The sequence below is a fragment of the Dreissena polymorpha genome, chromosome 1 (assembly GCF_020536995.1).
Source record: "Dreissena polymorpha isolate Duluth1 chromosome 1, UMN_Dpol_1.0, whole genome shotgun sequence".
Classification (NCBI taxonomy): Eukaryota; Metazoa; Mollusca; class Bivalvia; order Myida; family Dreissenidae; genus Dreissena; species Dreissena polymorpha.
The window spans coordinates 166,774,729-166,797,770 of record NC_068355.1 but is presented as its reverse complement, the minus strand read 5'-3'; the positions used below and the strand labels follow the sequence as shown (position 1 = coordinate 166,797,770).

The 23,042-nt window shown below is 34.5% G+C and overlaps 1 protein-coding gene across 1 annotated transcript in view; it reads right to left on the bottom strand.

Annotated features, from left to right (window-relative positions):
- The window catches only part of LOC127859478 (A disintegrin and metalloproteinase with thrombospondin motifs 9-like), a 205,145-nt gene that overhangs the window by 148,014 nt on the left and 34,089 nt on the right, over positions 1-23,042 (bottom strand). Inside the window, exon 4 of the mRNA XM_052396923.1 lies at positions 4,335-4,594. Within this exon, the coding sequence (XP_052252883.1) occupies positions 4,335-4,594 (260 nt within the window). The remainder of the gene's footprint in view (positions 1-4,334; positions 4,595-23,042) is intronic.

The following is a 23,042-nucleotide window of genomic DNA, read 5'->3' as shown; positions in this document are numbered from 1 at the left end:
GTGGGAATTGTGGTACAAATGGAAGACACCTGTAAAGCCAGTTCTTAGCTGGAACATATTTCACCCACTATGCATCACATCACATGATGTGGAAGGATTTGTCTAAGAGTACATCATGTATCATGTATCATGTCTGAAGCGTTTTTGAAGGTGCCTTTTAATGTCAGTGAATAATAATTTATCATAAATTGCACTAATAAACGCCACCTGATACAACACAACCATCCCCTCCCTATTTCTTCTAAAAGTCCTAAACTGAAAATCCATGTAAAACCCATAGCATTAATCACAATATTATAATAAATTTGTTGTTGTTTATCGCTCAACGTGATATTGTTAAAATGTATGCATATTTTTTAAGATGGACCCTCACTGAAAGGACTTTCTCAACATTTCATAATTATTCTATTATTTTATACCACAAATTGAACACAGTATTATAACAATCAGCTGGGGAAAATGTTCTCTATGTTATGTGATATCTAGTAATTTAATTACATTTGTTTTACAAACCATATCCATAAAAATCAAATTAATGTAATTAATTTCTAATACCAGACCATATTTTAACTATGTCATGTTCAAATTGTACTATAATGACCCTTGTTAACATAAGAAAATAATCCTGAATCCTAGCCTTATAATTACTAATTTTGCTAATCTTACACTTCTACTGAATAGCACTTCAGGTTCAATTAATTCACAGGTATTTGAAAATTGTTTAACAATAAATGTATTTTTTAACGCCCTTATGTTTAAGTTGGTCACTAAATCAATTCTTACAATTTAACTGTTGTTAAATTTCAAAACCACGCCCTATGTAAAATTAGTTTAATTGGTGTGTGTGTGTGTTTTTTAATAAGCATGTAAAGCAATTTAGTTAAATATGAATGTAAAACAATACTACTTAAAAAGCAAAAATTAAATTGGATAGCTAGTGAAATTATTACAAATCAAAAACATGAGAACTAAAAATTCCAAAACAATGTATTTCTTTACAGCTGAAATCTTAAAATAAGTAGTTGCCATTAAATGACCTAAGTTCAATTTTCAATGTTGAATCATATACATTTCTACCAACACTAAATATGTAAGTTACTTAATTATGTTAGTTATACCGAAGAAATCAATAGTTTAAGTCATTTTGTTACCATGCATTCCATTTTAGTTTTAATTTGTTCAAATTAAGTTCAAACCTATATATGTTTTTATCAACACTTGATTACATACACTGGAAGCCTTGAGCTTATATTAACACTCTCGAGTCCGAATCCTGGGTAAAACCAGTACTTGGTGTTTTTAGAATGATACTGAGAAATTCAAAAGAGAAGTTATGAAACTCAGGATCTCTATCACTCACAAGGTGGATGCAATATCTGTAACAGTATGATCCATCCAAATTACAATACTGGATTGGATTTACCCTGATAACCAACTTAAAACCTTTTTTTGCACAGTATTGCAACCAAAAGCTGCGCTTTAATTCCTTAAAGGTATTTTATACACGGTCATTTTTTTATTTTTTTTATACACGGTCATTGACATCGTATTCATTCTTACAGGTATACACAACCCATATAGCTAACTTACACCACTCAAATACGGGTCAAACTGTGGTAGGCAATGGACATATTGTTATTTTATATCCTCTGACCTAAAGACCCATTTTCACTTTCTTATTAACAGCTAACGAGGCGAGAAATTATTGCATGACAGGAGCGAATTATGTGAACTCTCTGTCAGAGATTTGTTAGATGTGACTATTTTTGGCTAACAGGCTGGTTATTTATGCAGTGCCAGGGACAAGAGCCCAGTTATTATTCCGCTACATTGGAATTGGGCATTTACACACTTAGTGATTGTGAGATTAAGTATTAATTAATTTAATTCACATAATTTCCAATTTGGTATAAAGATTTAAGTCCTATAGTTTTCTTTTTAGAAGTTATCGTATAATAAAAACAAATAAACAGAAATAAAATCTATTGATGTACGACACAAACTAAATACCGTCTTTATCCTAATAAACGCTCCCGTCTTAATAAACGCGCCCCTATCATATAATAAAATGAAGGAGAGGTCAAAATAATAGCGCCCCCATTTCTTGGCTGCTAAGGGGTAAAATAATTGCATTTTATTGACAGAAAATTCATTTTTTTATCAACAAGATAATTGGCAAGAACCTTATAGAAACAAAATTTTAATAACAATAACATATATATATGGAACATATCGATGTTAGGATTAAACTGCAAAATGCATGCGATTTTATAATTGTATCGGTGTTTACAGTTTTAAATGTAAAATTCATGTTACGATTTGTTTTGACACCGTGCGTTTAAAATACGTATCTACCCATGTTGTTCAATATGTTGTACGCTGGGCCGAAGCACGGGGCTTACATTTTATACACATCGGGTAGATTGCTTCGTCACTTCGTGTAGAAACGTCTGACTCGGGGAGTTTGATCCCTGTGGTTGTCCCAGCCTTATTATCTGCATATCTTCTCCTGATTTATTTTATTGCAAGGCCCAATTCAACCAGAAAATATTTTGGTCTGGTTTATAAGGATCTAGCGTTATAAACCTTCACTAATTTACATTGTTGCTTTCTCAGCCACGCGTACTGTTACAGTTCTCACTACGGTCATATCAACAACGGCCCTTTCATCTCGCATGATAATAGGGTGTAGAATTCTCAATTTCTGGTAAAACTAATTGTGATATGTTTACGATTACTCAATGAACTTGGAAGTTTTCGCAAATATCAGTAACTACATTTAAGGTGTTGGCTCATATTATACCTGAAGGGGGGTGAAATAAATGAGCCCCCTTTGTGATTTGCATCGCGCCCGGGCGCGTTTATTAGGATAAAGACGGTAGCTGAAATGGTGCGATATTTTGGTCAATTGTGGACAATGTTTCAATCTTATTTAAATCTACAGATCTTTATCAGCAAATGTGGTCTATAACCACAGAAATATTTTTTTTCTAGTTTTCAGAAAAATCCCCTTGGACAATTAACGGAAATGGGAAAATATATGAGCCTGACGCTCTGTGAAAATGCATCTTAATGCATGTGCATAAAGTGTCATCGCAGAGAAGCATGTGTAGTCTGCACAGGCTAATCAGGGATAAGACTTTCAGCCTACACAGGATTTTTGGATAGAAGAAACCTTCTTAAGCAACAAATTCCATAAAAGCAGAAACTGCAAAGGCTAATTTTGGACAACACTTTTCACACACGCATTCTCATGTGCTCTCAGAACGAGGCTCAGTGAACTCAGTTTGCTCCCCTCTCATTTGTTGCAGGGGGCAGGTAGGTAAAATGTATTTCATTAAAAAAAACACTAATGACACACACAGCCTTACACACAGCCTTCAAAACAGAGCAAAAGCTTTGATAACAAGAAACCGTCGGAGACGGGTGATGCTCCCCAAAGGTTTTTTTTGTCACAATATTGCACTATATATTCAGATAAAAGGAAACGTCTAGTAGTTGGGGGGACAAGAATTGCACTATATGTACAGTTAATGGAAAATTTCAAAGGGCCATAACTCTGTGAAAAATCATCCGACCAGAACCAGCTGATAATATGCACATCTCCTCTTGGTAGTGAAGCTTCCCGTAAAGTTTAATTGAATTCCGGTCATTAATTGCTGAGAAATAGCCCGGACAAAAATTGTGCACAGACGGACGGACACACGCACGGACAGACGAAGCGGCGACTTTATGCTCCCCCCAAAAATTTTTTGGGGGAGCATAAGAAAAAGCTATTATCCCCACCAATGGGTCAACTATGTTCAAGGGCTAATAACTGAGGATTTTGTTGGTAGCTGAGGATGACAAAAAGTGTCTTGTGCATCTAATATTAAATGTGACATATCTGAAGTTGGAATTTAATCAGTGTGAAAAATGTGGAAGAAGTTTGCGCCACAACCTTGTTCCATTTTATGCAATCCCACATATGGTCCAAACCTATTGACAGGTTGACTCCAATTTACCTTACTCCCTGAAGGATAGTATAAGTAGCATGGCAGGCATTTATATTCAACCCTTTACCACGTAGATACGTATTTTGACGCAATAGTAGTCACTAAGAAAGTTTGATTTCATTAAAGACCTTTCTTACTAAATTTAAGTTTTAAAGGCTTCATTTCCAATCCTAAGTTACTGATGAGCAGCAAACATCATAACACCTTAACAGACTGTGAGTTACTCGCAGGCTGTTCTGGTTTTATGCTCACAGGTTGCAAAAGCCATTTTCGCTTAGCTTTTTATGGGGGAAAGGGTTAGACTGCAACTTTCAAGAAAACCTGGCTAGAAATACTTACTATTGCCATTAAGTTGAGGATGTAATTTTGCAGATCTTCCCTGTGGTATTCGTACATTGTGTGGTCAGCAGCAACCATCACCTCAACATAGTTTTTATATGACACTGAGCGTTTTCGACGATGATGCCAAGTGGATGACGAAAATGAATATAAATTATTATACAATGATGGTCTATTACTAAGATCTTTTATATCACTATTGGATAACTGTTCTATACTCTGTGCTGCCTCCCTTTTCCTCCTCTTGTGTTTATAATTTTCTGAAACGAGACAAGATAAAAGGCTTAAGTTAAGCTTATAGGAAGTTGAAACTATTGATATAAAAACAGCTTGAAAGCAGTTGCATTGATAAGGTATATTCATGTAGATGGTGTTAAGTCTTTTACTATTGTGCTGGTATTTTCTGGTATTTCAATTGTAATTTTACAATACAGATGATGATAATGATGATGATTGTGTTGTTGCAGTGCTGTTGTTCTTGATACTGAAGAAAACATATTTAAAAAGTAATTTTGGCAGAAATAATAGACAACAAATAAAAAAGGATATCTGTTATGCGGAAGATGCGGAAAAAGTAAAACATACGCGTAAGAAAATCGCAGTCTTCAAAAACTGCAGAATTCTGTTTGTTCAGACAATAATGCAAGACAAAATACCAAATATATTTAGTGTTAAGGCAAACACTGGCCTCTGACATTTCACTAGCTATTTGAAGGAATCTTAGGTAGTGAAACTTACATAATGGCAACATGTGAATTTCAGTTAGCTTGCAGTCACAAAATGCCTCTGAAATCTATGAATGAAAAGGGGAAAACAAACTTTGTGCAGTTGATTGCAGATTTCAGAGCCATATGGTGAACAAATATTTCTTGCTGAATCAGCATAAATCAGGTTACACTTCAAATAAAACTTTTTCACAGTGATGATGCAGTAACCGATGTCTGATAAGAGTTTTGTCACCAAATTAATAGTCTTCATGATTTGTAAGAAGTATAAAATGCACTATTTGAGAAACAATAAAGGTGGGTATTCTTACAACAGGGCGCATATTTACGGTACACTATTAGGTGTCACATTCAACACATGTGGGAGGGAATAAATCAAGATTGAGCAAACACAGACAGCAGGGCAGGGAGTACATCATAAAATGCTGCATATGTGAGACTATCTCAAGCACAGCCTTGAAAGACATCACAAACACACACTTGGAAGACAGCAATTAAGGAACACAGATTTTTACATGAGCTCCATGCATTCTTTGCAAACATATTCGGTTGCTCTGCCAAGTGTGTGAAGCCATTTGCATAGCAGTGCTCTTGCTCATCATCCTGCTTAATGTGCAAGACCCACAATGTTGTAACTTCATAGTCACAAAAAGATGCATGTTTTAATGCAGTCAAAGAATGCATAGTTATGCTCATCTAACTTTATTTTTGCCACCTATTGAGTTTATTTAGCTTGAAACATTGACAAAAGATTTATTATCCCTAATTATCCAAAGTTGATTATGTTAAGTGGAAAAAATGTGCAAGTTATATTTTCTGGTATACAGAGAGGTCGAGGCTCTTCAGAACAGCACCCATGTTGTCCTTGTCCACCTGACTTCAAGTGAAGCAGCATCAAAATCAAGAAAAAAAGATATCCCCTTATAATTATTTTTAGTTTTCCACTCAGCTGGGTTAATGAGCAAAAGTTGTGACCCCTTGCTTGATAGAGCTGCCAACTTCTGCTTGCAAACTGAGTTATTGCCCTTTGTTATAAAACTTCCAAAGTTAGAAATGTAATGGCCACTGTAACTATATAATTGTCCACAGGCTTTTTGAAGTACCTTTGTTTCAAAACAAAAGTTATTGTATTTTAATTTATTTGCAATAGCAAGTAAGTTGTTTCCAAACAAGCATGTTCTAAAATATATAAACATTACTTTCATAATTTGTTTAAACTATTTCCAATGCATACTGTCTATAAAACCAAGCCATCCAAAACAAAATTGTGTTCATTATAAATCAATCAAGAAGAGATATTTCAATCTTTGCACAAGGAAATTTTTGTATGGGCATTTGACAGTAGAAACGTGAGAACAACAATTTCATGCATTCGTTAGACTGGCTTAATGTGTTCAACAAAATGTCTGCAAATAAGCTTAATGCGAAAAACACTTGCATTCATACACATAACATTACAGCACTGTAAATATAGCCGACAGATATGGAGCAAAAGTAAACACGACAATATGTTTTTTCTCATTTATCATTGTGCATGTTTCTACTTCGCTTACATTCTCTTTTTACTCGCAATTTAAAGATACAACATTCCAAGAAAACAGAGTCAGCGTGAAGTGTTCAGGATGTTAATTGTAAAACTTTATCTCTGTTGTGCAACTCAAAATGAAAAGAATGTTGACCTCAAATAAAATGCCACAAAGATTTACAATAACGTTAAAAATGAGACATTGTATCGCAGGGGTAGTTATTTGTTGTTGCTTTCTTGACAACCAATCTTTAATTAAGATTTCACCAATTAACAATTCAGTAATAACAACACTTGAAACAACTGGACCAATGAAAGGAAATCATTAGTGCAGGAAAAATATACTTAAATAAAAGTTTTAGCTTCCGATATTGAAAAAAAACAACAACATAAAGCTATTAAAGAAATGTGCATATAATTAAATCACACACTATTGCGGCCAATTGTTTATCTTCTTTGCCTTTAACACTTATTCATCAGGAAGTCAACACAATTAATTGTAAACCCTGAAATTGGAATGTTCGCGATAATCATTTAAAACTAATCTCTATCTGTTAATATTCAGAAAGTGTAAATACAGAGGGGGTAATCACGTGACAAACAAGATGGCGACATTCATGCCAAGGCAGGTATTTTTCGTCAATTTATACCCTTTATTACTTGTATTATGTTTTCTTATTCCGCTCACTTTCCAGCCATATTAGAAAGAAATTTACTGGCTTTTATATCATAGTAATATTCGCTCTATATCTCGACTTTACTCGGTTCAAAATTTCTTAGCGGGATGACCTAATTAGGGCTCCACGAAGAAAATTTGCACCCAGTAAAGTTGAGATATAAAGCGAATTTAAATACGAAATAAACGCTTATCACCGTTTTACTAATATGGCTGGAAAGTGAGCGTCATTTAAAAAATAAACAAAAGTAAAAAAGGGTATAAAACGGCGAAAAATGACTGTCTCGGCATGGACGTCGCCATCTTGACTATCACGTGATTAACCCCCTCTGAAATATCTTAACAAAGAGAGATAGGGATATAAGCTTGCAAACTCAAAATCATACTAATGCAGTAATTTCTGTCAAATATTGATTGACAAATTTTTATGTCATCCCATTTTATGTTTCTTTGCTTCTTCGGGCCATTTAGAACATTTGAAGACAGTAACTCAAATCTTTGGCAATGAAATATAAAAGCATAAAATGATCAGGATTTGTCACCTGTATATTTTCTAATATGGGTTTAGCCGTTTATTTTGAAGGACAAATATGAGTCTAATCCACAATATCAAATGGTTGGTGGGTAGGATTGTGCAGGTGGGTTCAAATCAAACCTTCAGAGTTTAAAGAAAGTCTCCAAACCAATTATTTGAACAATTGAAGTCAAAACTTTAGCGCAATGTGCCTAGATGCAACTGAAATGTACTTGCCTTACAAGCTATTAATGGTCATCAATTGGTTTCAAAGAGTTCCAATGGCCTGATTTTTTATAACTAAAGGCATTATTCTGCTTAGCAAATATGTGTGTTTTTTTTTAATTCAATTTTTAAGTTGAGCTTATATGGTTTTTGTTTCTAGCAAAAGTCATACATGCCATAATTTTTCAGACCAATTCCGGGACATTGAGTTAAATTGTCCGGGACTTTTTCCGATTTTCCGGGACATGTATAAAATGTAGCGATATTTATAGACATATGCATTTTTGGTACGTTTTTTTGTTTGTTTCGCATCGTTAATTGCAAAAGTTCGAAAGGCTATCTGAATTACACTTGATCTATTAACGTCAAATTAAACATTACTACTTCCTTTACTAGATACAAGTCACGTGTTTTCAGTGTAAGCGTTCTAAACATAGATGGTGACGTCACTGCGTTATTGTTATTTTAAGACCGGTGTGTAACGCGTAGTTGTTGATACGCCTTTATTCATTTATAACATTTATATAATAAAAAATACAACAATACAGTACCGTTAGATCGTCAACTCAAATCAATTCAGTTTTTATATGCTTACTTTTTTACTCAACTTCTTTGTCGGTTAAACGTGCGAACATAAACTGCTTTTAATTTTTTACTCAGCGATGTTGGACTTCAGATGTGTGAACAACTATCCTTTGCCCTTACGCAGCGGGAAATAATGACGTAGTAGATTAAAGTCAATTAACAACCACATTAAACAATGCCGCCTTTTTGGTTTGACCGCGAACGTGAGACAATCGATATGATAACAGGACCCCTGTTAATTGATCGATTTTGACACGTAGCGTAGTCTGCCTATTCGGGTAGGCATTGTCATGGAGACGCTGCAGATATACACAGATTCGAGGTGCAATGAAGCCTAAGATAAGGTACATGTATATATGGATTTTGTAAATTCCGGGACATTTGACAGATTTCCGGGACAGCGGGACAAGTTCTTCATTTCCGGGACTGTCCCGGACAATCCGGGACATATGGCATGTATGCAAAAGTATTGCTGTAAAACATTGATAACTTGTTATCATTAAAAGATAATCAGCAGGATAAGGAAATGTCAAGCTGCTTGTTGAGGCAGCAGGAAGCATTCTTTTGACACTGTGCAACACCATATCCTATCCGTACTCAAACAAGTTCAATGGTACTTCCATTTTTCACACACAAAATCAGTCTAGTGTGCTCACTGCATTACAAACATGCATTGCCACTATTTGCTATCATGTTTCAGCCCAAATAAGTGATGTTGATCTAAAAGCTGTCAACTAACGGCCACAACATTCATGTACCAGTGCCAAACTCACATCTTACTATTTTCATCAGTACATTCATGTCAAAGGTTTGTTTAATAAATCAAGATAAAATCACTGAATAAGGTTTTCACCACCTCTTGTGAATCTGTGTACCTTCCTACCCCTAAATTTTGTGTGAAGCTACACATTCCAAATCATTCACTGCATCAGTAATTCCCTATGTGTTTGGCTAATTACAGAAATTATATGCTTAATTACAGCTTAATGCAGCATTATTCCAATAGTCAGCTTAAATGAGCACAACGATTAATAAATGACAAATTACTCGATAATCCGAAAACCTCAAACAAAAATGTCAGAAATGTATGAAGCAGTTCTAGCCAATTGAGCCCTACTTGACATTTTTTAAAGACTGTTATTTTTACAGCTCAGTGGCAACAAATACTATTGTGGAGAAATCATCATCATATTTAAACAAATAACATATTTGGATTTATAATAGTGTTAGAGGTCACATACTAGTGCACTTTATCTGAATCACCAGTATGTTTGTTTACTTAAATATTTCATCACAGTGGTTTCCATGACTCTTATAACGTTTACACTTATGTTATGTTAAGAAATTCTTGAAATACAAATCCATCATACAAATTCTCAAATATTCTCATTTAAGAATGACATTTTGACCACAAAATCTCTATCTTGTGTGAACTCCCCTCAGAATGTTCATTTTTCATAAGCGTCATCAATTTCCTGCCAATAAGACTGTCATCAAAGTTATAGCACAAGTCAGTTAGGTCAATATGCACTTTATATCTTCTTACCACATCAATAGTTCTTGATGTTATTTATAACAATCTTGTTTCATTCACATAAATACTAAATGAACGTATTTGCCAATGCCATTCATAAATATATACTATTATGGGTAAAACATACAAGTTAAAAAGGTTGATGAAACATGTCAAACATGTATGTTCCCTCCCCCACCACCACCACCCCACCCTCTCACTTGCAGCCAAATCAACTTTTTCTTCACTGACCTTGACCTTGACCTCTGCTTTTAAAATTTTAACAGGCTTCTTAATCCTTAATAACCAGCATACAAACTTCAGCATTTTGTGTGTGCCAAATATGGAAAAGTACAGGTACCGTGCCAATGGGATAAATTAAATTAGGAAAATTTGAGTCATACAATCTTCAGATTGGGATATATGGGTCTTTAATTTGCTTGGTACTTTGCCAGCATACTAACTTAGATGATCAAAGGTCAAAGCATCATCTAGCTATCACATGGAAACCACTGAGAGTAGTTTTAAGTTACAATACCTTGACCTTTAACCTTCTTACCTAATAATGTAAGTCTTAGGTCAAAGCACGTTCTTGACATCATGCAGAACTAAATATTATATGTTAACAAGAGCACCGCATAACGGGTGCCATGCTTGTCATTATTTTTTGTTATTTTTTTAGAGGTCACAGTGACCTTGACCTTTGACCTAGTGACCCAAAAATGGGTGTGGCAGTTAGAGCTAGTCAAGGTGCAGCTACATACGAAGTTTCAAAGTTGTAGGTTGAAGCACTTTGATTTTAGATGCAATGTTCAAAACCTTGACAAAATGTAAAGAATTTAGCACAAAGCGAACGACAGGACGACGGACACGACGAGCTGGCTATGACAATACCTCGGCTTTTCTCCGAAAACAGCCGAGCTAAAAATTGGTGCCCAAACAAAAATGGTCTTCCTATGAAAGACAAAGCGCCACACAGGTGCAAAGCTCTGCATTGCAAATACCAATTTGTTTAAAACCTTTTTGTCTATAATATTTGTAGCAGGAAGAGCAATTATACGTTACTGTAAAACCATTAAATTTCGTGTGGTACGAATTTTCGTGGATTTCGTTGGTCCGCTGAACCACGAATTCAAGTACCAACGATTATTTATACATTTTTAATCCGAAATCGGACATTTCGGAATGTCATGTCGGGCAATCGTGCTATAGTAGGAAAACGTGTCTGAACTGTTCCCGTTTTCAACCATTTTGAAAGAGACATTGTTTGATTGAGCTATGCTAGTTAATACCATATGTTGTTTTCTTGTGTTTGGGATACTTTTTAAATCAAGCACGGTATTTAAACTGTACATCAACGATTGTTCTCTTTTACGTGACGTTGTCAAATTAACAGTTTGCAGATGTATCACATATGTCAATTAGTACCAATTAAAGTTAAAAGAAACAATGGTATCACACGTTATTTTGGGGACCTTATTACTCAATTGTTACTACTAGGTGATCGATTGCCCTGAGAATTGCAAATATTGTCAAAACAACATTGATGGCAATTAGCGAGCGGGGACAAACAAGTGCGCCGCTTTATCGCTCTTATTGAGAATTATCGGCAACACTTTCATGCTTCAGTGCACATTAACCTCAAGTCTTGCTGTCAACACAGATTAGCAGATTATGCTTCGTTATTACTCTTGTTGTTTTAATAAAAGTTAAATTATTATGACGGTCAGTCTTCCCAAAAAATTTGAAATCCACGAAATAACGTGTCAACGAATTAGTTGTTTTTTATTAAACCACGAAATTTCAAACCGACGAATTTCTTTACGTTTACAGTATCACACTGACCACACAAATTGCTCGGTGATTATTGTTTTTAATTTGTGAGTTGTGCATTTTGGCAATATTTGTCATACGATTCCTGACAAAGGTGTGCATGCATACTATTATTACACCTTTTAAAACACTGATCCTGGTTTTGTACATGGTTGCCAGACAAATATGACTTTGGCACTATCACACAGTGCCACTGCCATTGGTTACCAGAATGACTTATGACAGTTTTTAGCCAAGTAAATGCCAAACAACAGAAATTACCCCATGCTTCACATGAAAATGTTTATCTGCATGATTGCAACAGTGTTTCTTTTTCTCAGATGTGTTACAGGAGTAATAGAAACAGATTTTACATGAAAGAAAGCTAAAGAAATACAGGTATCATGAGAATGGCTTGAAAATGCAATGATCACTCCAATATCCGAATAGAGGACATTAAACCAGTTTAACTCCCAAGAGAGAATCAAGTTCAGCTGGAAACCGTCATAAATCAAATATCTCCCCCAATTTTCCTGCAGATGGGTATTGTTTACAAACCATGATAACATTTGGGCCAAAGTTGTAAAATGCTCTTGACTCAGTTTAGGCCCTGAATGTCCCAATCCAGACCAAGATATGCAGATGAGCAAATCTACCCTGATAAGCCCTAATAAAGCAATGCAGCTCACTGGCTCAGATAAAACAGTGTTTGAAGTCATGAGAAGATCACACCTCATAACTCTAGCATTAAAGTTTTTAAAAGGCAGGCACTTCAAGGTGCACTAGGAAACCAAAATTCACAGTTTCCCCTTACAAAAAATGTGACATACCAGTATTTCAACAAAAATTAAGATACCTTATTTCAATCACACCTAGGTCAGAGTATAATAAATTAAATTAATGTTCATGTTATTTGATTTTTTAAGCATAACGTTCAAGAATTTTACAAATAGTTTACATTCATTTTATTTCAACAACAAATGTCTTTCATAGACGAGATTTAAAAAAAAAAACAACATTAAAATGCAGTTAAACAAATTGTATTCATGCTGAAATGCTACAAATTCAATGTAATTCATTTTAAAACATAATGATTCTCAAGGGTTCTGCTCTTTTCCACTCGTATAGCAATAAAAAAATGTGATTTAAATGTGGTAATTCAGTGTAATAAATGTATAGCAAATTACATAATTATGATTGATGGAAAATAAAATGATATTTTTATCATACTTGTAAATAATATGCACTTTGTTCATAAATGCAGATAAACATGTTTTAAAAGACTATAAAACTGTGTAAAAAGACATCCATTTAAATGGCATTGGTAACAATGTAGACCTATTTCTATTACTATTTAATTTAACTAAAACATCTTTACAAAATGAGGTACCATGCATTTGTATGAGAACAAACTACAGAATAACTTCTTTAACTAGAACATCAATAACCAGAGACCTACAGTAACTATAACATATATTACAGTCCAAGCAAAATCTTACATAAAGCTGCAAATGGATTGGAAGCAAACCGTTTCCACATTGCAAAAGCTTCAATTTGGATTTAGGGCAAACCGTTAACACACTGTGAGTGTGAAAGCTGTGCATGGATTTAGGGTAAACCGTTTTAACATTGCGAAAGCTTCAATTTGGATTTAGGGCCAACCGTTTAAACATTACAAAAGCTTCAAAATATACAGCTGCAAATGGATTGGGGGCAAACCATTTAAACATTGCGAAAGCTGCAAATAGATTAAGGGCAAACGGTTTAAACATTGTGAAAGCTTCAATTTGGATTTAGGGCAAACCGTTTCAACATTGAATATCTGACAGTCCCAGCAAAATCATACATACAGCTGCAAATGGATAGGGGGCAAAACAATTACACGTTGTGAAAGCTTAAATTTGGATCTAAGGCAGGGCTTTTTTTCCTTCTTTATGAGTGGCCGTGGAAGGACATTTCACAATTTTGAAAAGGACAATTCACAAACCTAACATGGCCGTGAATTTTTATAAAATGGGCTGTTTTTCAAAATTTTAATAATTTCACGACTCAGTTTTTCACAATTTTAAGAAGTTCGCAACTCATTTTTTCACAATTTTGAAAAGTTCGCGACTCATTTTTTCACAAAGTAAGGGGGCCAGGGCCACTTCACAAAGTCAGGAAAAAAAGCCCTGTAAGGCAAACCATTTACACATAGAGAACGCTTCAATTTGGATTAAGGGCAAACCGTTTAAACATTGCAAAAGCATCAATTTGGATTTAGGTCAAACCGTTTAACATTGCATATGTCATAGTCCCAGCAAAATCATACCAGTATGTACAGCAAAAGCTGCAAATAGAATAAGGGCAAACTGTTTTCACATTGTGAAAGATTCAATTTTGAAATAGGGCAAACCATTAACACATTGTGAAAGCTTCAATTTGGATTAAGGGCAAACCGTTAACACATTGCAAAAGCTTCAATATGAATTGAGGGAAAACCGTTAACAAATTGCAAAATCTTTGATTTGCATTTAGGGCAAACAGTTTAAACATTGTGAAAGCTTAAAATTGGATTTTGGGCAAACTGTTTTCACATTCTGAAAATTGCAAATGGATTGAGCAGATGTGTTCTCAACAAACGTTAATAAGATGACTTTAAATAGAGTTAATTGCAAAATTTATATCCTTTTAATTTTTTTTCAATTTATACATCTTTAAATAAATGTTAGTATAGACAACAAGTATACAAAAGTTGTTTTTCATGTGCATTAAAAAATATTACAAAAGGCACTATTATTGCTGAACATTAAAGTATTTATGCCTATAATGACCCATAATTTGTCTAATATATTCTCATATATATTTAAGTGACTCTTTCCAATCTTATGGAAACCTTGAAAACTAAAGAACATCAATAACTTGATCATTTTTGTCATCATGCTGTGCCTAGAGTTAAAGAAGTTTTACTGTACTCCAAACATTCATTATAGCAGCTTTACGACTGGTGAATGAAATGACTGACTTGCTGAACTTTTAAAATACTTTAAAACTCATTTGTCAACTGATTTATTGCAGAAATATTAGTAAACTAATGATCTTAAAGCATATCCACCCCATTCATAATCATCTTAGACACATCAAAACACCCAAATGACACCATCTGACACAATCACTCAGACACACCTCAATGACACAAAGACAACCTTATGTTCAAGAGACAGGGCCTAATTAGCAATTTGATAAATGGGTTTTCAAACTACATCCATGTGATACTTCTGATGTCACTGTACCCTGCCTTATTATCTTCTAAAGACCATAATCTGCTTTGCTCTTTATCTCTTGGATAGATTTAATGTGCTTCACGCCCAATATAGTCTCAAAACTAATTCATTTCTGATTTAACATATTCAAAATGTGCAAACTTTACAAAAAATGTACCTGATGACATTAAAATAACGACAACCCACATGCTTTATTATAAATTTGCAAATAAATTTACAAACCAAATGTTAGAATATATATCTCAAGTAAGTACAAATGCCCATAAAGGTCCAATTATGTGACATTTAATATTTCCAATAATTATATGCTTAAGGAACATAAGCTCCAATTAAAAACGAATGTTTTATCCAAAAATGACTGTTTTCATATACAGTCAATCTTTTGCTTGCGACCACTTGAATTAAGCAACTTTTGTCTTACGCGACCAACGACCGCTGATTTTCATGTATTTTGATGTCCAAATCTTTAATTTAGCAACCACTTTGTGGTAAAAGTGGTCAATATGTTAACCGTTCAGGGACAATTCAGTGTTAATTGTTTATCTAAGCCTATTAGATGTACGACTGCACCTTTGTTTTGTTTTCACACTAGCCATTTTCCTTTGTCTCGATGACCTGTTCTGATGCAGACTGCGTATCGTTTTTTTTTGTTGAATAATACAGTGAGGTATTGACGCACAGTCTACGGTTTAAAGAGTTTACAATCAGGGACATTAAGTGACAAACTTCATCGCCGATTCTATTGCAGAAACAATGCGCCGACGCAACAAACATTTTCACAGTGTTCCTGAGAGTTGTAAAAAATAAACTATTAATCTGTAACATGTGTCGAAATCAGCTCACTAAAAAGATTTAATTGTAATTATGCTAATTAGTTTGCGTTAAGAAATTTTCCAATCAGGCCTGTTTATTTAGTTTTCAATCGACGTTTTTTATTAATTTCCCTATGCACCATAATCGAGTCCAATTTCCAAAAGCTTGCATGCAGAAATTGAAATGTCAAAACCCAAAGTGTTAATGTTTAATGAGAAAATTCAGGTATTGGAATTGTCTGAGAGTAAAAGTGCACGTAACATCGCGAATAAGTTTGGAGTCAGAAAACCCAAATTAGGAAAATTTAGAATAAGAGATAACAAATAAAACATATTTAAAGTAAAACATTATTTATTTATTTTATTTTTATTTAGATTCATTTGATTACAAAAGTTGAAATCCTTGTGTCAAAAGGTGATAATCCTACGTCTGGATTTAAAATCAAAGGTCTGCAATTCTTCCCAAATGGCCTTTTTTTTTACAAAGACCATTTTATTAAGAGACCACTTTTGGTTACTCCCTTAAGTGGCCTCTAAATACAAGATTGACTGTACCATAAACAGAGAAATTCCTCATAATAGTTCAACAAGTTTTTTTCTTTTATTGCCATAATTACCTGGCATTGATTATATGATGGTGGTATGGGCTTAAAAGACTATTATCTTGGTATGCTGCAAAAGTTTCACCCAATGCCTCAGTTTGAAGGATGATGATTTCCTATTGTTTTGGGCGTTTGTTGGTACCACAAGTACAAATATGTAACAACAAATGTCCCTTGAATGCCGAAATAGCCAATAGGTACGAAAGCATTTCCAAAGGCCATACTTGCTTATATGAAAAAGAATTAATTTCAAAGGCTAAGATAGCCAAAATGTAACATAACATTTTACACAGCTCAACTAGCTTTTACGTAAATGAACTATTTCCAAGACCAAAATAGCCAAAGAGTCCACCAAAGGCTCAAAAAGAGGATATGTAACACAATATTGCCCAAGACCATTAATACTGTATATGCCATATAACATATCACATGACCACAAATAGCATGTTTGTAACATAACTTATTTTAGTGCAAAAATATCAAATATGTAACATACAATTTCCAAAGGCTACGAAAGCGAAATCAATCAAATAAATTACACTCAACAATAAAGCAGCAAATGTATAACAATTTAATAGTAAATATCTAAAGAAACATATTGTGAAGTCCTAAATAGGCAATATTATAATGTTACTGTGTAGGTGATAGTTGTTGCAGCCCTTTGCGTCTGAGGCTGCATAATATGTGAGAACCCCGAATGTGTCCCAGCACTCCTACCTAATTTACTTCCTAGACTCATGAAAGTTGGAGTCGGGAAGAAATTGGAATTAAAGCTAAAATAAAATTGTTCATACTAAGAGATTGTGTATTTATTTTGTTATGGTCTGGTGCTTTGTATTTTTCTGCCAAAATTATGTAGTACCCGAAGGAATCCAATATAAGTATCATAATACATATGGTGACCACCAACCAAAGTAAATTGTGCCAGGAATGGGAACAGAACCCTGTTTGCCCAGATACGAGGCATGTGTACCAACCACTGTGCTAGCTGGTTTTGAATTCCGGACATCAACATTTTATTGGCATTTGTTCATTATATTTAAAACGATTATAACAAAGAAAATAGGCTAACATGGTTTATAGACCTATTAAGTGTGTTCATCTCTGCCAATAATATAAGTCTTCAATACCAAAAACAAAAGTAAACATATTATTTGGTATAGCTGTTTAGCCCAACAACTAAGGCATTATTTTAATCTGGCACGTGTTGTGTTAGAAGTTCAATTGGATATTAACCATGTGAAGTGCCGTTAATTCAAACTCTAATCAATGATTATGTAAATGACTTACAGGATAATTATAATACAATTAGACTATAATTCTAACACCAATTGGAAAACATAATTATTACTGAACCATTCAAAGTAAAAGCATTCATAACGTTAATGTTCTAAACCACTTTTAATCAATATCCTGTAAAAACAAAAAACATTAATATTCTGAAGGGTAGGCAACAGGCAATTCGAAAATTATAAAAGCCTGTGCTTGACTCAAACTTTCGACCACTTTCTCTGTATGACATTGCCTTTTAACCACAAGGTCACGGAAATTATAATTATATTTTACAAATAAATCGGTCCCCTTGGTGTAATGGATATGGTGTCCACCTAGTGACCGGGATGTCACGGGTTCGATTCCCACTGTGGGATCGTTCGTTAGATCTCCCCCAAAGACACCAAGAACTGGTTGTAGGCCAAGGTAACAGACTCGAGAGCATTTCAAATAAGAAGTACTGGAAAATACTTTCAATGTAATCAGGCTAAAACAAGATTATTGCCAATATATGTCCCCTACCAGCTCCACCATTGTCAGAAATTCCACCATTTCATAGATGGACCCTTCCTGCTGGCAACCACAACAACATATGTGTGCATTGTTTGATAGTTTCTGCTGTTGAATTGTGTTATTCAATACACCTGTGAAATCATCATTGGATACCTTTACTCTTATTATATATATAAGGACCAACAATTTTTTTCAAGTACCTGTGATAAGTACCCTCCGGTTAAACTCGTAGGGGACAATAAATAGGTTTAAAATAAATCTGTAAGATGACTGGAAGATCATTGATTACTTCAAATAAAGTACAATACAATGGGTATTAACATCTGCTCACACATTATTTTCTATCAACAACTGGTACACCATAAATGTTCTGTTAAGAGTAGTAAAAAGTAGTTCAAAATAGAGGAAAACAAAACTCCCAGAAAATGAACATACTTCTATAGACAAATGAAATTATCTTTAAAGCCATCACTTACAGGGTATTTTTTAAAGTTATCACCCGCTTAGAAGTAGATCTTTTAACAACCTTTTATTGCGTTTATTAGCATAAAGATCTGTATGATATCATATTTTGTTACCCCACCCAAGTAAAATGCGGATGCTGCAATTTAATAGTAAACATTATAGCCTATTTAATACTGTGGTAATGATATTTGATAATTGACCTCTGAGCATTCTGGTCTTTATACATCATGTCAATATAACTGTAAATGAAAATTTGGCACTTGAAACATGGGATCTTGTTCTTGCACAAAACACTACAGGTTACTTTAAAATCTGGTCAAAGTGTAAAGCGTTTATAAATTATTTACCCTTTTAAATTATATAAAATGTGACATTAACTATAGACCTTCATGCTTATGAATAATAGGGTTTTGCACTTTTCTCTCCAGCCCATAACGCTTATCACTAGTGCCAAAAGTTACACTCTAGACAAAATAATAAGACTGTTTTGAAATGGGGATAATAAAAAACAAAATAAAAAGTGCCCTTGAGAAACAAAAACAAGAGGGCCAAGATGGCCCTAGTTCGCTCACCTGAGAGAAGTCGTTTCATTTAATCTTAACGAAATGTCAAACTTGACCTAGATATTGTCCAGACAAACATACTGGTCAAGTTTATACATTATTTCATCTGCGAGTCATGATCAATGTACCTATTAAGTTTCATGATCCTAGGCGTAAGCATTCTTGAGTTATCATCTGGAAACCATTTTTCTAAGTTGAGTCACTGTGACCTTGAGAGCCATTGTGTGAATACCTTTTTTGGATCTGTGACCTTGACCTTCGACCTAGTGACCTGATAATCAATAGGGGTCATCTGCCAGTCATGATCAATATACCTACGAAGTTTCATGAACCTAGGCATAAGCGTTCTTGAGTAATCATCCAGAAACCATTTTACTATTTCAGGTCACCTTGACCTTTGACCTAGTGACCTGAAAATCAATAGGGGTCATCTGCAAGTCATGATCATTGTACCTATGAAGTTTCATGATCCTAGGCATAAGCATTCTTAATTTATCATCCAGAAACCATTTTACTATTTCAGGTCACAGTGACCTTGACCTTTGACCTAGTGACCTGAAAATCAATAGGGGTCATCTTCGAGTCATGATGAATGTACCTATGAAGTTTCATGATTCTAGGCATAAGCGTTCTTGAGTTATCATCTGGAAACCATTTTACTATTTCGGGTCACCGTGACCTTGACCTTTGACCTAGTGACCTGAAAATCAATAGGGGTCATCTACGACTCATGATCAATGTACCTATGAAGTTTCATGATCCTAGGCCTAAGTGTTCTTGAGTTATCATCCGGAAACCATTTTACTATTTCGGGTCATCATGACCTTGACCTTTGACCTAGTGACCTGAAAATCAATAGGGGTTATCTGCGAGTCATGATCAATGTACCTATGAAGTTTCATGATCCTAGGCATAAGCATTCTTGAGTTATCATCCGGAAACCATTTTACTGCTTTGGGTCACCGTGACCTTGACCTTTGACCTAGTGACCTGAAAATCAATAGGGGTCATCTGCGAGTCATGATCAATGTATCTATGAAGTTTCATGATCCTAGGCATAAGCGTTCTTGAGTTATCATCCGGTAACCATTTTACTATTTCGGGTCATCGTGACCTTGACCTTTGACCTAGCGACCTGAAAATCAATAGGGGTCATCTGCGAGTCATGATCAATGTACCTATGAAGTTTCATGATCCTTGACATAAGCCCTCATGAGTTATCATCCGGAAACCATCTGGTGGACGGACGGACCGACATGAGCAAAACAATATACCCCCTCTTCTTCGAAAGGGGGGGGGGGGGCATAATGAGAAAACTGCCCCACTCCCAGCAGCCATATTATTCAACTGCCCGGAACCATTTTTGAACTCTCATATCAAGGAAACTAATGTTCTGAGCAAATTTCATGAAAATTGGGCCAAAAATGTGACTTCTACTGTGTTCACATGTTTAACTATATACATATAGAGAAAAATGCCCCGCCCACTAACGGCCATGTTTTTTCACCGATCTCGATCATTTTCGCACTCGTCCGAGACATCAATTGAACCAATGTTTTGACCAACTTTCATGATGATTGGCCAAAAATTCTCACTTCTAGAGTGTTTACAAGGTTTCTCTATAGCCAAATAAGAAAAACTGCCCCACCGACTGGCGGCCATGTTTTTCAAAGGATCGGAACCACTTTTGAACTCAACCAAGATATCATTAAGACAAACATTTTGACAAAGTTACATGAAGATTTGGCATGAAATGTGACTTCTACAGTGTTTACAAGGTTTTTCTTTTTTTTTACCTAGTGACCTTGTTTTTGACCCAGCATAACCCAGTTTCGAACTCGGCCGAGATTTCATTGGGACAAAGCTTCCGACCAAGTTTCATGAAGATGGGACAAGAAATGTGGCCTCTAGAGTGTTTACGAGCAAATGTTAACGGACGAACAGACGGACGGACATACGACGGACAAAGACCGGTCACAAAAGCTCACCTGAGCAATCAGGTGAGCTAAAAAACTTTTGTATGTAGTGGTTTTACCATCAAACATAGGAAACCTAATTGTACTGAAAATGATTAATACAGTGACAGACAGTTTACTGACCTACAGCAAACATTAAATAAATGGCATGAAACATAATTTCAAAACATAAATTTGTTCATGTTCAAATATTTTAAATCATTTTCATCTTGGACTGGCATTGATCAATTAACTTTTGCAGTCAATCACCAGCCAAGGTAATTATCCACAGAGAAAATTGATACAACTGAACAGAAGTTTCTCTGGGATAATATTCTTCATAAACCTCCCTGTATACAATAGCTGACATATCTGATTTCAAAAACACTAACAGTTATTAGTGAATTTTGTTGTCAGATAATTTGTTAGATGATTTGATTTTCATAGATAAGATTATTAAACAATTTGAGCTTTGACCTTAATAACCATAAACTAAACGAGAACTGTTCAGACACTAACAACACAGGGGGGGGGGGGGGTCTTTAGTAGCAGCTTTCTTCACAAATGCTGGAAGTGAAATATGTTTTATGGGTTTCAGGTTTTATTTATTACAGCCATTTGTTGCATCCCTCAAAGAATTGTTCAATATATCAGAAAGCCCAAATACGACCCCCTGCAGTGTAATTATGTGAGTTTTCTGTATTTTTTCCATATACCTTCAGCAAATCTGTAAATCAATTTGAGCAATATGGTTTAATAATTTAATTGTACAATCTCAAACAGATCGAATTTATTTTTCCTACGCTCTTAGTGCATTAAATCTTTCAAAATACCACTCAGAACAAAAACTGATTCATAAATTCTTTAAGCAACTGTCAAAAAACTGTCCAAGCAATAGTTTTATTATTATTCACATAAGAGCATCTCTGATAATATACCAATAAATTAATTATTATTGAAACATTGACTATACATTATGATATTCAACCAAGAAAGTATTAAACAATTGTGACAGAAAAAGAAATGTTCAGAAGATACAACGGTTTCAAAGTCGAATCTGAAACTGAATCAACTTTTAACTTACTTATTTGTTTTTCTCTGTTTTAAGCATTACAGTTTGGGAAAAAAAAACGTCAATACATGTTGGTCAAATATGCATTCATAACAATGGAGAACATTATAGAAATACAAGCTGACCAGACACCCTTGTGGCTTATGAAAGACATTACATCTTTAATTTATAGGTTAAAAGAGGACATGTCTATATCCTGATGATATCTACAAGCACCTATGTGAACTAGAGCAGTCAGAAAATCTGTATCATAAAGATGCTCATTCAAGATAGAGAAAAAATGATTTACTATTGTCCAAATCAGATAAACCAGTCTGCAAAATAGCATTCTAATTCTAGACCAAGAAATTAATCAAAAACTACAATGAAACGTATACGACTTAAACAAGTGCATAAGGACTTTTTGATTGTCTTAACTTTTAGAAGACGATTTTTTAGGATATTTATCAGAATATCCTCTTTCTTAAAACCTGTTCAGCTACAGCGGATTACATTATTTTTTATCTTTCAGTTAATTTTTTGTCAGTTATGTCCTTTTTGTAATGAGTATTGTTATTTATTTCAGACATTTCAGAAATTGTTTTTAAACAGTTGACCTTTATCATGATTAAACCTA